The 16,480-nt window shown below is 35.3% G+C and overlaps 1 protein-coding gene and 1 pseudogene across 2 annotated transcripts in view; one reads left to right on the top strand and one right to left on the bottom strand.

Annotated features, from left to right (window-relative positions):
• PRSS12 (serine protease 12) overlaps positions 1 to 16,480 on the top strand; it is a 75,680-nt gene that overhangs the window by 47,932 nt on the left and 11,268 nt on the right. Inside the window, exons 9-11 of one of the 2 annotated variants that reach the window (XM_059377791.1) lie at positions 7,394 to 7,599; positions 10,721 to 10,799; positions 11,489 to 11,611. In XM_059377791.1, coding sequence (XP_059233774.1) covers positions 7,394 to 7,599; positions 10,721 to 10,799; positions 11,489 to 11,611 — 408 coding nt within the window. The remainder of the gene's footprint in view (positions 1 to 7,393; positions 7,600 to 10,720; positions 10,800 to 11,488; positions 11,612 to 16,480) is intronic. The other variant, XM_059377794.1, reaches the window with a different exon arrangement.
• Positions 13,576 to 13,690, bottom strand: LOC132008860 (U4 spliceosomal RNA; annotated as a pseudogene).

Genomic DNA, 16,480 nt, shown 5'->3' with positions numbered 1-16,480 from the left:
CACAGATTTTCAGTTTTCAAACTGGTTGTCTAGATATCTAGGTGAACTTCATCAATGATATAAGTTTCCTTGGCTCACTACATTTCTAAGACTTGTTTCTTTATTTGAAAAAAGTATTATTTTTTTTTATTTTTTTTTTAAAGATTTTATTTATTTATTTGAGAGAGAGACAGTGAGAGAAAGCATGAGCAAGGAGAAGGTCAGAGGGAGAAGCGGACTCCCCGTGGAGCTGGGAGCCCGATGCAGGACTCGATCCCGGGACTCTGGGATCATGACCTGAGCCGAAGGCAGTCGTCCAACCGAGCCACCCAGGCGTCCCGAAAAAAGTATTATTTTTGTTAACATTTAATTCACAGTGAATTAATCAATAATCAATCCAGAAAACATCTAAGCTGTCCAAAGGTTTGGTTAGGTCTTATTAATAGGAGTTCCAGAGCTCTGTCCCTCAGACAGCTATATCATATGTGACGCTTCCTCCTTGGAAGTACTGAGAATCAAAATAGCATTAGAAAGCATTTCCACAATGGGAGAAACAAAAATGAAGTAATAAATGCCAGGAAACATGAATGATAACTAATGTAGATATGCTTAAACAGAAAGTAAAAGGCATTATTTAATTATGTTTTACATGTTACATAATATCTGAAAAAGTCATATTATTTTTAGAGGGTTGAGAGAGAATGTGTTGATATCAGTTACACTTGTTAAGGTAGACTAAATAACTGTAATGGAAATTCTATTCTATTTGAACTTTGTTTGAATCCATTAGCACATGTTTTCAAGGTGACATTGTTCTTGAACTGTGTATTTATTGTAGTATCCCTTGAAAGAATCTACAAAATAGCATGTCCCTACCTGAGTTAGTAGAGACCTAAAATTAAAACTAGATATCTAGTTTTTGTCTTATAGTTAAATTGATGCAAAAGATTTAATTTCTGGCATATTTGTATATGACACTTAAAAATAAAACAGTTACATCACTCTTAATTATAATCCAATGGAGTATCAGTATCATAGTGACTTGATGCTCTCTGTCATCTATTTAAAAAATATAGGAACAAACTTTTCCTTGACCTTCAGAAATTTTACATAGTTCCTTTTTCTCCTTGAAATTCTATTTAAAGTATTCCTTCTTCACAGAAACCTAATGTTATTATGCTTAAAAAAAAGTGTGTATGAATATATATATACAAATGTTTTGTGTATGTATATGGCAGTTGTGTGTGTGTGTGTATATGTGTGTGGACACACATGGAGGGAGCAAGAGAGAAATTAAATCCTTCTGACAGGTTCCTCTCTGGATTTTATGATTTCTAGTATACAACTGATTCTAGTTCCTCTCTGGATTTTATGATTTCTAGTATACAACAAAAACAGAAGTTTGAGAAGTAATTATTAAACATAGGAAATAAAAGCTGACTAAAGCTCCTATTTCTTTTTTTTTTTTTAAAGATTTTATTTATTAATTTGACAGACAGATCACAAGGAGGCAGAAAGGCAGGCAGAGAGAGAGGGGAGGGGGAAGCAGGCTCCCTGCTGAGCAGAGAGCCCGGTGTAGGACTCGATCCCAGGACTCTGGGATCATAACCTGAGCTGAAGGCAGAGGCTTTAACCCACTGAGCCACCCAGGCACCCAAAGCTCCCATTTCTAACATAGATTGATGGGTTGGGTTTATGGTGCTTGGTTAAAGGAGGCTTTATTGCTATCATATATTTAGAACTGTTCTTTTGTCCACTTGAGAGGCTTTTAAATCTTGGAGCAATGCCCCGTGGTAGGATTTGGGATGAGTCGAAAAATACGTCTTTCTTTTGTGTAGGAGGAGAAGGAAAATTTTGAAACAAAAGTTGATTTTGATTTCAGCAAGACCAGTTTTAGGAGAGATTACCGATGTCATACGAGAATCTGAATATCGATTCCCTTAAAGTCCATATATTCCTGGGAGAGTCATCTTCTACTTTCAGGAGAACTCAACACCCAGTTTAAAGACTGACTAAAGTATTGGGTGGAGTCTGTTGTCTGCTGGGAATTACTGCATGCCTGTAGCCCAGTGGGAAATCTTTTCCCGTTTTTCTAAAGATGACACAGTCTTAACCGTTTTAAAAAAAAGTCACAGGAAATTTTTTTAGACTCCACTATATTGTTGAAAATGTCTTTATTTAATCATGTACTTTTATTAGTTTAAATGTTCCTTAATTTCTTCTGTTGATGTATCTAAAATGGTACATTATTTTACTGTGTACATTGATAAATTTCTAAGAGATCATCCTTTGTTTTATTTAATGACTCTAATTTTGTTTTCTGTATGTTTACTTTCTGTATGTTACTTTCTGTATGTTTACTTCTACCTGTCATCTACTTCTATGGTATTTATCATGCTTTTTTGTCTGTTCTTTGTGTAACCTTATGTTTTTTGATTTGCAAGCAACCCAATTTTCTATTGTCATTCTTTCTCTAGCATTCTTATTGTTCTACTAGAAGTTGTTTAAAAATTTTTAACAAACATGCTGGCATATTTTCTTAGCAATTTCAAAAATAATTAACTGTAAGTTTCCCTTGCTGAAAAATATCAAGACATTTGGCACTTTTACCTCCAATCATCCTCACTTCCCAAACTCATGGGAATCACCTGGGATTTTAACTTCAGAATGGTATTAATTTTTTATTTTCTTTGAATTATGCCTATTTGAATTTCAAATTGCCTTACAGTACACACCCACATTATCTGCAATTATTACTACTTTTTAAAAATGGGGGCACCTGTGTGGCTCAGTGGGTTAAAACCTCTGCCTTCAGCTCAGGTCATGATCCCAGGGTCCTGGCATCAGGCTCTCTGCTGGGCAGGGAGCCTGCTTCCTCCCCTTTTTGCCTGCCTCTCTGCCTACTTGTGATCTCTGTCTGTCAAATAAGTAAATAAAATCTTAATGATTACTAAAGGGGTGCCTGGGTGGCTCAGTCAGTTAGGCTTCTACCTTGGGCTCAGGATCCTGGGATCCAGTCCCATGTCAGGGTTCCTGCTCAGCGGGGAATCTGCTTCTCACTCTCCCTCTGCCTCACCCCTTACTCATTCTCTCTTTCTCAAATAAATAAAATCTTTTAAAAAAATGATTACTAAAATAAGCAACTTGTGGCAATTCTGACTCAGAAAAAGGAAAGAGAATACGAGTAAACATTGGAGGAAGGAAGAGGAATATGAGAACAGATATACAGAAGGTTAAAAAAATTGTGAAAGAGTACTGTGAATTACTTTTAGCTAATATACTTGGAAATCTAGATGAAATGGACAATTATCTGGGAAACCACATTTTCAACAAATATATAATTATGAAAATTGATAGAAAACCTAAATTAATGATCATGGAAGAAATGACTCCGATTTTTTGCTCAAAGAGTTTTGACCAATATTCAATTCAGATAAGTCCCAAGTTATATAAATTGTTGCAGAGTGAGAAAAATATGAAATTCTTTTCATTTATTTAAGGAGGATAATATAAATTGATTTCAAGACTGGACAGTCTAAGTACACACACACACACAAACACACACACGAACCTACATACAAAAATTTAATAAAATGTTAGCAAATTTAATCCAATGGTGTACTTAAATAAAATTTAAACAAATGAGAGTCTATTGTAAGAATAAAAGAATGGTTCCAAGTGAGGCATTCAATTAATGTATTCCAGTGTGTCATCTAAAAATGAAAATAAATGTGATTGTTTAGTAATCGTGAAAAGTTATATTTTAAGAATCATCATTCCTTCCTTATATCTATTAGGAAGCTTAGAATAAAATAAAACTACCTTAACTTTATATCGCAGTCATCAAAGAGGAAGAAAACAAGGGTGCCTGGTATTACTGCATTGACTCAGTACTATGTGAAGGTCATTACTAAGCACTGAGGTATCAGTATTGGAAAAAAAGAATTGTTACGAGTAATATGCTATTCCACCTAAATAACACAAGAGAATCAATGGGAAAGGCACTAGAACTAGTGTTTATTGATGTAATCATGTAAATGCAATTTAAAAAAAAGTTTTATTTATTTATTTGACAGAGATCACAAGTAGGCAGAGAGGCAGGCAGAGAGAGAGGAGGAAGCAGGCTCCCTGCTGAGCAGAGAGCCCCATGCAGGGCTCGATGCAGGGCTTGATCCCAGAACCCTGGTATCATGACCTGAGCCAAAGGCAGAGGCTTTAACACACTGAGCCACCCAGGTGCCCCAGTAAATACAAATATTTTAAAAATGTAATAGCTCCTATAAGCAAGGTAAAAAGTAAAAAAAAGACAATGCCATTTAGATGGTACAAAAACAAAGAAATGACTGGGAATAATCACAAGAATTGAGACCTATGTGAAGAAAAGAAAATCTTTACTGGAGGTAGAAGAGCTAATAAGTGATACACCACAATGGAAAGACAGAACAGAAATTAATGTAACCTATAAATGCTGTCCTCATAAAAATCTTTTATTTTTCTTGGTGTATTTGGTGGGGTGGTGGTGGGAAGAGAGACTTGATTTCCAGGTTCATCTGAAATCATATCCATGTGGTATTGGCACCAGAACAGGCAAGACATCAATGTCTCTAACTGCACCAGTGGTTAGCAACCTTGGTTGTACAATTAAAATAATGCTGAGAGTTAAAAAAAAAAATATTATCCATGCCCAGGCCCATTCCTATGGATCCTACTTTAATTGACATTAGGTGGGTTCAGGTTTTGCTATTATTTTAAAGGCTTCTAAAGGTAATTTAAATGGTAATCCCCAAGGTTGGGGATAACTGAACTGTAAAGACCAAGAAATGGCTTCTGTACATGTAATTGTGATAAATGATTAAATTAAAAATAAGCCTTTCAAATCAGTAGGAAAAGTTATTAGGATTGTGAACTTAGGGACTAAAATTAAGCCAGATCCCTTACTAACATGAAACAGAAATAAATTCCAGACAGAACTATGATATACAAAATAAAACAGAAAAAATTGTTCTTTAAATAGTCACATTTTAATTGTATGTATTTCAAATGAATAACTTCCTTTCCAAAGACTTGCCCTGTATTCAGCAATATATATCCAGAACCTTAAAAATCTTTATACCTGTTGAACAAAAATGCTACTTTGGGGAAGAATTCTAAGCTATCCACCAACAATTACATTTAAGTATATATCTATAATTGTAAAAAGTCTTGAATTTTAAAAGTAAATGTGCAGCAGTAGGGTAAAAACTTTAATTTTTCTATATTAAGGTTTTTCTTCTAAGGAGATTTTATTTATTTTGAGTGTGAGAGAGAGCACAGGATTGTGCACATGTGGGGCAGTGGGGACTTGTGCAGAGGCAGAGGGAGAGAGAATCTCAAGCAGACTCCATGCTGAGTGTAGAGCCTGAGGCAGGGCTCAATCTCAGGACCCTGAGATCATGACCTGAGCTGAAATCAGAGTTACGGGACTGAGCCACCCAGGAGCCTCTATGTTAAAGTCTGATGCAGAGCTTCCTGAATAGGAATCATGTAGGGCTTATTTAAAAAAAAATAGATCGCTAAGTCCCACTGGTGATACACTCAGAATCAATCCAAGTGGCCTTTTAAGTACTCTGAAGTTTGAGATGCACTAAAGTGTTCAATAAATCTTTTTAACCAGTAAAAGTTTTGGTTAGTATTTTCCCCATAAGTATGTACAGGAAGTGAATATACAAATGCTAGCAGCGTATTGTTGGGACTTTATATACTTTTATTTTGTAAATTTGATACAATGAGCATTTATTACTTCTATAATTAATAATAAGTTTCATATTAAAAAAGATTTACTTTAAGAGTACTGTTAGAGTCATCTGTTCAGGCATAGGGGTCTTCCATGACTAAAAGTTTATATTTGCACTTTTTGTCAGAGTAGCAGTTAACTAGTTAGCTGTACCAGTTTTTGAAGTAACTGTGTTGCCAACCACAAGCATGTGAGTTCAGGTTTCATTGCTGAAGGAGGTAATTCAAATGAATTTCTCAGAGAATCCATATCAATAAATGACTTTGCTAGAGATCCTGCATTAAGTATAAGGAAAGTATAATAACTTTAAGTAGAATATATTTTGATGAGAGAAATATGGTCCAAATTGTCATTTTTAATGAATCAGTTTCTTTTGATTTAAAACCTGTCTTTTGCCTATTTTTCTCTTGGTTGTTAGGTCTAAAAAAAATTTACGAATTTTGAGAATTTTTTTTTTTTTTGGTATGATAGTCCCCTCTATTGGGTGTATTCACCAACAAATATATTTGTAAGTACGTGTTATAAATATATGCATCAACCTTTTAATTTATCTCCTACTTTTCCTTAGGGTGGCTTTTAGTAAAACAGCATTCCTAATTTTTATTGAATTTATTAGTCCTTTAAAGTATATCACCTATGCCTTGTTTAATAAGTCTTTCTCTAAGTTGAGGTTGTAAAGATAATTTCCTCATGATTCAGAATTTAAAACTTTGCCTTTCCTAATTTTGCCATTAGTTTATCAAGAATTGAGTTTTGAATATGGTGTTAGTTTGAAATATTTCATGAATAAATCCTTAGTATTTGGATATTTTTAAAAAGTACTGTGCAATTAAAAACAAACAACAACAAAAAAGTGACATACCAAAATAACTCTTACTTCTACTTACTTCTATTTGTGATTCCTAGTTTTGTCTTTCTCTGTTAAAAATTAGACTTTTTAAAAAAAATAGACTTTTTTATTTCTAAAGAGGACTTTAAAATTTTTAGCTCCATAGGCTATTATTTGACCTCATATTTTTCTTGGCAGTTTTAACCAACTTTAAAAGAGTGTTATGCGCTATAAGAAAATTTTGAGATGATTTTTTTCTTGCTTAAACTAGAGTTTAAGACTATCATGAATTTCTGACATGCTTATTTAATGTGACTTTCTCAGCAGAAGCTAAATTAGAGGCAACTAACTGATGAAATAAGGAAGCTCTGGGGTAGGAAAATAGAGAAGATTTAGTTATTACCTCTTTTTTTAATTTTAATTTTAATTTTTACTTTTTTAAAGATTTTATTTATTTATTTGACAGAGAGAGATCACAAGTAGGCAGAGAGGCAGGCAGAGAGAGAGAGAGAGAGAGAGAGAGGGAAGCAGGCCCCCTGCTGAGCAGAGAGCCCGATGTGGGACTCGATCCCAAGACCCTGAGATCATGACCAGAGCCGAAGGCAGTGGCTTAACCCACTGAGCCACCCAGGCTCCCTAGTTATTACCTCTTTTAAGCTTTTTTTGGACAGAGTCATGAAGTAAATATTTTTTAGCACTCATAGATGCTGATTTTAATATTTAAGAGTTAACTGAATGAGACTGTATGTTGTGGTGTATTCAAATGTACGATCATCTCGTCCTCCACATCCTCAAGAATGCTCTGTTCCCAGGGGCCCTGCCAAAGCAAGAACCATGGCTTATTTTGGAGAAGGAAACGGACCCATCCATGTGGACAATGTGAAGTGCACAGGAAATGAGAGGTCCCTGGCTGACTGTATCAAACAAGATATTGGAAGACATAACTGCCGCCACAGTGAAGATGCAGGAGTCATTTGTGATTATTTTAGCAAGAAGGCAACAGGTAACAGTAATAAAGGTAAGTCATTTTCTGGGGCCAATACAAGTCAGAGTACTTTTCACTTCATTAGTATAAACAGTATTTTGATAACAAAAATCTCCTTCCATAAGACTATACCTACTCTGTGTTCGTATTTAGAGGCAGTGGTTCCTGACAAACTTGACTGATGGGGCTTACATGGGGAGCAGAGTTCAGGGGTGGGAGTGAATTTATAGGATTTGAAATCATGCCCTTTTGACATTCTCAGCCACTTCTGTCCCATTCTTTCTCTGGATGTAATAAAACAGTCAAACTTGTTGGTATCTTTGAAGATTTAGAATTGACATAGAAAGAAATGAATTTTTCTATTATTTTTATTTTCTTAGAGGAGGGAGAGAGGGGAGGGGAGAAGAGGCATTGGGAGAGAGAGAATCTCAAGCAGGCTCCATGCTCAGAGCCTGAGTGTGGAGACCAGTGTGGAGACCAGTGTGGGACTTGATCCTAACCACCCTGAGATGACGACATGAACCATTTAAGGGTTAAGTCAGAGACTTAACTGACTGTGCCACCCAGGCGCTCCCAAAAAAGCAAAATTTAAAGATGAATCACAGAAAGGAACTTCTTCCACTCTTACTGATATTTTAAACAACCAGGATAAACTTAAAAGTAGTTGCAAAAAGAATATTATCTTTTGTAGAGTTTAGTTTCTGAAATTTAGAAACATTAAGGAAAATGAGAAATAATCTTCCAGTATAGTACAGTAATAGATGTTTTGTACTTAAATACAAAGGTCCTTTAAAGCTGAGAGTAACTTTTATGAAACAATGAATGGCTTAAATGAATAAAAAAGTAGCTATTTTGTAGAAAGCTATGGTTACATTTTTATGAAAAGAAAAATCACCTCTTTATGTATGTTGAAAGTTCATAGTTTTGATGCATTGGACTTTCTGAAAATTAGGTGCCTATATTTGAGCATTCTCATTTTCTAACACCTTTTAATTGCTAAAGACAATGCAAAAATAAACTGGATGCAGTTAATATGATTCTTCACTGTCTAAGGAGCTTCTCAGCTTACCAAATCACATATATTTAATATTACTAAATAGTATACATATATAAGTATTAATTATAACATAATGTGTTAAATTCCTTTCAATAATTTAAACTACAGTTAAAAATGGAATATAACTAATTCTTTGGATTATATCAAATTTCTGAAGCAGTAGAAAAACATAAAAACTTAAGAATTGTAAATGTTTCTAACTATATTCCTATATAAACCTACTTTAAAGTATGAAATACCATATGTATTTCATTACTTATACATTTGTTTTCATAAATTCCTAGAGTTGTAGCAACACTTATTTTGATACCTTTCCATGGTTCAATACCACCTTACATCAAATAACAAGATTTCATTTTAGACCAGCTGGATTACAGAATCTGGTTTATTAATCTATTGATTTTGTATTGAGGTTCAAGACCTAGTGACTTCTTTTTTTCTTTTTTTTTTTTTTTTAAGATTTTATTTATGTATTGTAGAGAGAGAGCAAAAGTAGGGGGCAAGGAGAGGGTCAAGCTGACTTGGCACTAGTGAGGAGCCCAGCGTGGGGGCTCTATCTCATGACTATGGTCATGACCTGAGCCAAAATCAAGAGACCCCCACTTAACAAACTGAGCCACCCAGGCACCTCTCTAGTGACTTCCATAAGGGAATTCACACTCAGGCCATTGGTTATTGGTCATCTGATGGGACCCTTTTTTAAATGAACTTCATTTTGCTTTCTAATTTTGTTTTTGTTTTTGTTTTGGTAACTGTGGATTTTATGGCTTTAAATAGATTTTACGTTTTTATAATCCGGTGCCTTGCACCAGATGATGTAAACTTTCAGTTTTGCTTGCTCAGTATTAATTACATCATTCTTTTATTTTGGTGTTCTATGCATTGACTTGACTTGGACCATTATTTGAAACTTATGTTTTTCTCATCTCTTATAATTTTCTGTGTCATCTAGAGGACTCATATCCTAAAGAGATGAGAATTAAAGATTGACAGCATGTCTCTGAGATCATTTGGCAAATTAATGATTTTGGTACACGTAATTCAATCTCTTTCTCTCTGAAGAAATAACTAATGCTGATTCCCTACTGAGCTCCCTTTTACGTGATTATTTTGGGAGAATATTAGTGTTGATTAGATTTTTTTTAAAAGATTTTATTTATTTATTTGACAGACAGAGATCACAAGTAGGCAGAGAGGCAGGCAGAGAGAGAGGAAAGGAAGCAGTCTCCCTGCTGGGCAGAGAGCCCAATGTGGGACTTGATGCCAGGACCCTGGGATCATGACCCGAGCCGAAGGCAGAGGTTTTAACCCACTGAGCCACCCAGGCGCCCCATGTTGATTAGATTTTCATGGTCATGGTGCAATTCTCATCCTTTTCTTCTTACACAGATAGAAAAACTATCTATCGATATTTTAAAACATATACTTAACCAAGGAAACAAAATACTATAGAGATTCTCCTCCTTCCTAAAATTATTTTTGAAATAGTCATACTTTCTTTTGTATACCACTTTTTCATACATTTTAATTCTTAACTCTTTTTTATGCTCTTGATCGAGTCTATTATCTTGGGAAGTTTGACTATATTCCCTCAAATGCCACTTAGACTGTTTAGTAAAACTTTCCATAAGTTAATTTGCTATATGATTAAATGTAAACGTGAATTTAGATCAGAATCCCATTCCAGGAATGTGCTTTGCTCCTTTAAATTAGATTTTTGTAGACATGGCTTGGCAATGTTGTGTATGAAGAGCAAGTAGTTTAGACCAGTATTGCCTTTGCAGTTCTCTTGCTTTACCCTTCCTACACTCCCAAATGATTTCTGAAATCAGTGGAGAAGATGTAGGCACCTGTAGGATGATGTACTGGGCAGAGTCCACACTTAATATGGAAAACTTCCTCAAGTTCCTGATCTGCTTGGGAATTCTTGGTAAAGTGAGAAGACATTTAATTTTTATTATAAGAAACAGTATCCTATAATTTGAGGAGAGAAGACATTTTAAAATAGAGAAGGAAGCAGCAGGTAATGTGTCACTTGTGTCTTTATCCCACTATCAGCAATATGATAATCTGATTAATAACTTCTGTCTGCTTCAGAATCCCTCTCGTCTGTGTGTGGCTTGAGATTAGTGCACCACCGGCAGAAGCGGATCATTGGTGGGAAAAATTCTTTAAGGTAAAATGTTCTTTTCCATATTACAGAATTATCTATATATAATTATCTCTACACAGTGTTACAAATTGGTTTTTTTTTTAGTGTTATGTAAGGGGTTTATTTTATTTATTTAATATTGGGTAAATTAAATACAGATTACACTAATAATTTCACATTTTTTGAACTACATTTACTTTATATAGGTCATGTCGTTAGATCACTACCCTCTGATTTATAAAATAGATACTAAAGTTATGTGGTAGAAATTAATTTAACAGGAGGTCTGAAAAAAACACATAACTACAAAATTCATTTAATTTTGAATATATTTGTTTTAGACTTGACTCTTTTAATATAATTTTCTTTATTTGTTGCATTTACTCATGGAAAACCAGTACTTCGCTTATCAGATACTTCCTTAGGCTGCCTAGGTGAGGTAGTGGGGAGAGAAATTACACTTCAAACAATGAAGTATAAAGAAGACTCAACTTGATTCTATGACTGTCAGGATAGGTGGGATGCATACAAATACCCACAAGGGACTCTTCAGTGTGGACTGCTCAGAGTTCTAGGAAGGGATTTTTATATCTGAGGGTCCCTTTTGTACTGCTTTTCTCTAACCTGCAAGCTTTCTGAGTCATTGTTTTAATGGGTGCTTTTCTCTGCCTTTTCTACCTTATGTGGAGTTAAGTGACTTACCTTCTTCTTAGGGGTGGTTGGCCTTGGCAAGTGTCCCTCCGGCTAAAGTCATCCCATGGAGATGGCAGGCTTCTTTGTGGGGCCACGCTCCTGAGTAGCTGCTGGGTCCTTACAGCGGCACACTGCTTCAAGAGGTATGTGTCTACCTTTCCAGACGACTCAGTTGGGCTCTTATTTGCCTTTCTTCTGATTCCTTCTTTCTCTGTTGCATACTGGAAACTTGGGGTGACAGAGCCAGGCTACTAGTCTTCCTTATCTATGCCAACACTGTGGAAGTGGGGGGAAGTAACAGAAGGAGCAAAGAGATCCTTCCAAAAGCTACTAGGGTACTAAAGCAAGCTATAGGGAAAAAAGACAATGTGTTTTCGGGGGCTGGGGAAGGTGGCTGTGTTAGTGCTTTTCTCAAGAACATATCTGAGGGTGACATCATAACCCAGCAGACCTAGAAGAGACCTCGGATTATCTAGTTACAAAACACTAAGAATAGGGAGTACAAATTTTATTGTTTTTGTTCTTTTGGGTCTTCTTGGTGTTTTGTGCCTTTTAGATTTCTTCATTTGTACCTTCTGGAAAGGTTGCATCCTGATTATTTTCTTATGTCCTATTTTATCAGTCCAATCTCAAGTCTTCCCAGTTCAGAGGGGAGGCCACGCAGAGAAAATAAATGTGCCAGAATCACACTGCTCTTGGTAGCAATGCCTGCAGTAGTACCTGGCTCTCCTTTCTTCTTGTTCTGTTCTTTTTGGTTGGCCTGGCTCATGGCCATTTCCTCAGCATGAATTTTGTTATGTCTAAATGCATACCAATCTTTGGTAAAATATTGATAATTAATGAGGCAAGGTGATACGTATAGGAGTCTCACTATATTATGTATTTGAAAATGGTCATAATAAAAAGTCTTACATAAAATGTATAACATGTCATTGAGAAATTCTTACAAGCAAAAATTTTTATTTATATTTTTCCATATGTGATTTTATAAGGCTACACTGTATATTTGTAATTTATCCATATAGATTTTGTTCACTTTAACCACCATGTGAATCTTAACTCCTATTGGAAGACTACATCACAGCTTATTTATTCCCATACTAATGGGTAGTTAGGTGGTTTCCATTCTCTTACTATGAAAAAACTGTGTAATAGTAGATATCCATTCTATGTCTCATTGGGTACATATATGTGGGAGCATTTTGCTAGAGTATGGGTACATTTCAATTTCACTTGGCACTACTAATTTCCTTTCTAAAGTAATTGTATCCATTTATATCTTGGCAATGTGTAAGTCCCTCTGTACTCAGATCCCCAACTCAACTTTGTACTATCAACAGTCTTACTTTTTGCCACTATTAAAATTTTGGATTTCTTTTTAATTCCATTTCCTCGATTAGTGTCTTCCTCATTCATGACTTCTTTGTTTATATCCTTTGCTTATTTTTCTGTTGGATTTTTTTTTGTAATTGATTTAAAAAATTTGTTCTGTGTGCATAGTCTTTGTTGTTATATATTATAAATACCTTTTCTCAATCAGGGGTATGTCCTATCACTTCTCTAAAATCTTTTTCTTATAAAGATATTTTAATTTTAACATGTTTAGGTATGTCAGTTTTTTAAGTTTGATAGAAGTTTTTATATTTTATTTAAAAAATCCTTTCCTAGCCCTACTTGATGAAGATACTATCTTAGTTTTTCTCTAAGAAAATTTATGTTTGCCTGTCATGTTTAGGTTTTTAATCTGTTTACAGTTTATTTTTGTGTCTATGGTATGGGAAAGGAACCTAACTATACTTCCATGGATAGTTAGTTTACCAGCACTTTTTATTGAACATTATATTCTTTATGCAATGATTTATCACAACTATGTTGTATGCCAAATGCATAGTCTGAGGTGGGGCTCAATCCCATGACCCTGATCATGACCTGAACTGAAACAGAGTTAGACGCTTAACCATTTAACTGACTGAGCCCCAGGTTCCCCAAGGGGCCATTTTTAAAGTGTGGTCTTTCTATAACAATATTAGATACATTCAGCTTGTTAAAAATCCAGATTCCTGGGCCTCTACTCCAGATCTACTGAATCTTTGGAGCTGAGCCTCAGGAATTGGCATTTTTATCAAGCATCTCTGATGATTCTTATGGGAAAAGTTTTCAATTAGCAATAGTCGTGCCTCGGATAAACCTCATTGGCTATGATACTGCCACTGTGCAAAGCTTCTGATGATTCTTATGAACACTAATGGTTAAGACCCACTTGCCTGGTGGCCAAAATAGAGTATGATCTGGATTTTTGAATAATGATGATGAGGAAGAATATATTGGAGTTCACAGGATACTTATCCATGTCCTATTCAACATATTAATCACTAAACTGGAAAAGATGCCAAACATATTAATCACTAAACTGATAAAGACACCAAAAAGATGGTAAATTAATTATATTTTTGGATGTCAGAAGATTGAGATGGACATATGTTGGAGATAAGATCCATGATAGCAAAAGGTCTTGATATGCTGATTCTAACAAGCATTGTGGAATAGGGAGGAAGTAAAATGCTGACTTTAGTTCCAGGAAACTTGGCTTACATGTTGCACAAGTGAAAAAGACCTCATGAGTTTTAGAGTCCTGCAAACTTAATATAAGTCAGTGATGTAATGAAGTTGCCCAGAGTTAATAAGTAGTGGGCAGCACTGACAGAACAGGGGCAAGACAGCATCGATGAGTCTTGCTATTCTTATTGTACTCAAGCTATTGGCAGAGACAAAAGCACTGTCACTATCAAAGAGAGAGAACTATGTTCAGTTCTAGGTGCCACACCGTGAAAAAAAAATGATGTGGTATACCAGGGAAGGCAAAAAAGACAGGGGAATTTGTGTGGAATTGGATTAGATTTGTTACCTGTTGATTCAAGTACCACAGATGGTAATGGGAGAAAAGATAATTTTCTTTTTAACATGAAGAGTTGTTTATTTTTTATTTCTTTAAGATTAGGACCAAAGATGGAATGGGCCGTATGTGGGAGGAATAGTAAGTTCTGTTATGAAGTATGTTCAAGCACAGAGGTTGGATTCATATATTGGTAGAGGCTGAAGGTGGATAATGTCTCATGTTGAGAACATGGTGGTGAAAAAACTTGAGACATATTTGAACAGTGGTGGTTATTAGTTAAGATAGTGATCTAGAGCTTTGGTAGTGGACTTAGAGTAGAGAATCAGGAAAGGCCTGGAGTGCCAGGATAGTGAATTTTGTTTCATTCATGAGGTGGTAGAAAACCACTAGTTTTTTGAGGCTCGAAATGAGATCAGAGAGTTTTAGGAGATGAGTCATTTGGAGATATACAGGATAAATCTGAGGAGGTAAAGCAAAATTACTAATCCAGGGGTCTGTGAATGAGCTTCAAATTATATGAAAAATCTGCATACACACTTCTGGAGTGACTCGAATTGGTCTATATTACCAAGTGATTAAGACTCACTGTGGCTGGAACTAGGCGGAGACTTATTACAAGGCTATTATAATAGAGACAGAAGGTAGAAAAGGAGGGAGAGAAAGTAGACCCACTGTGACAGAAATCAGTAAAACTTGGTACTGTGTAACAAAAGACTTGGATCTGGCCATTGAGACCAAGGCCACAGTTCTCCAATTTTAGCTTTAATTTGTGGAAATTATTTAGCCTGTTGGAGCCTCAGTTTTCCCACCTGTAAAATGAAGGCAATAATGAAGGAACAAATGATCTGCTAAGCATCTGAAAAGTTAAAAACTGTAAAATTCAAAACAAATAATGCCTATTATTATGTTGAGTTTCAAGAAAGGGAATCAAAGATTATTATTATCAAAAGTAGGAAATTCAGGATGATTTTAACACACCGACTACTGGAAAAAAAGAAGGTAGGAAATTATAGAGAACCTGGAGAAACCTGTCTTAGGGCTTAGAGTTTGGGCAAAATAACTACAGATGTTCAGTTTACATTATCTTCCTCTTGATTAAGATACCTTGTCTTTCAGGTCTCTGTTAAAAGTTATGGACTTCAGGGTTTAAGGCTTAAAGTTTTAAAGTAGGGAAATTACCCAAAAATTGTACTTGAGGTTGAAAACTTTTATCTGACTTTTGGGGGTCCCTAGATGATCTTTTTCTTTTCTTTCTGGTACATGTTTGGGTTTGTTTGTTTACATGTCATTATTCCTCCCCCGGCATGCCCCTTCTAGATTCTTGCTTAAAGTCAGTAATCATCTCACTTCCGTTTATAAACTGAGTGTCTAGTGTATTACTTGGCACAGAGGAGATACTCCTAAATGGTTGTTGCATGATGAAAGTGGGGGCTCAGTTGCCAGATAGTGGATCTGTTTAAGAATGTTGGATGCTTTTAGAGGATTGTGGTATCTTAAACCTAGATCAACAGATAATTCCTTCCATATGTCATTTCTGAATTTCTTCCCTTTATCTGCTCAGTATAAGATAAAGACAGTTAATTAAAAAGTAGAGGAGCAGATGATGATACACAGCATTTTGAGATGCTGTAGATATAATGCAAGACTCTCTTACTATGTGTAGGGAGAGAATTGTTTTGCAAATGTGTTTTATATCCATCTGACTTGGTCTGTAACCTTTACCAGATTTCATAGACTTCCTGTTCTGCAGTGCCTAAGGAGACTACAGCTTACATCTTTATTGCAGTGAATATATTAAAAAACTAAGGACACTTACTAGTGATTGCGAATAAGCTCCCAACTTTGTTTTTTTCTGGGTTCAAGGACTTTGGATTAAAACAGCCTTCCTTTAATTATCAGAAATGCTGAAATTTGCAAAAATCAATTATCTTTGGAATTGCAGGGAAACTGCCCTGTAGAAGCAGGATCTTCAGGTTCCGAGAGGTTATATCTTCCTTTAGATTTCTTGGGAGTCTGATTTATTCACTTTTTATTTTAAAAAACATTTATTTATTTATTTATTTATTTATGAGAGATAGAGTGTGGGAGGGAGAGAGAGAGAGAAAGAGAGACTCTG

The sequence above is a fragment of the Mustela nigripes genome, chromosome 1, assembly GCF_022355385.1.
Source record: "Mustela nigripes isolate SB6536 chromosome 1, MUSNIG.SB6536, whole genome shotgun sequence".
NCBI classification, from domain to species: domain Eukaryota; kingdom Metazoa; phylum Chordata; class Mammalia; order Carnivora; family Mustelidae; genus Mustela; species Mustela nigripes.
Note: the sequence above shows the minus strand (reverse complement) of the source record. Positions and strands in the feature narration are given on the sequence as shown.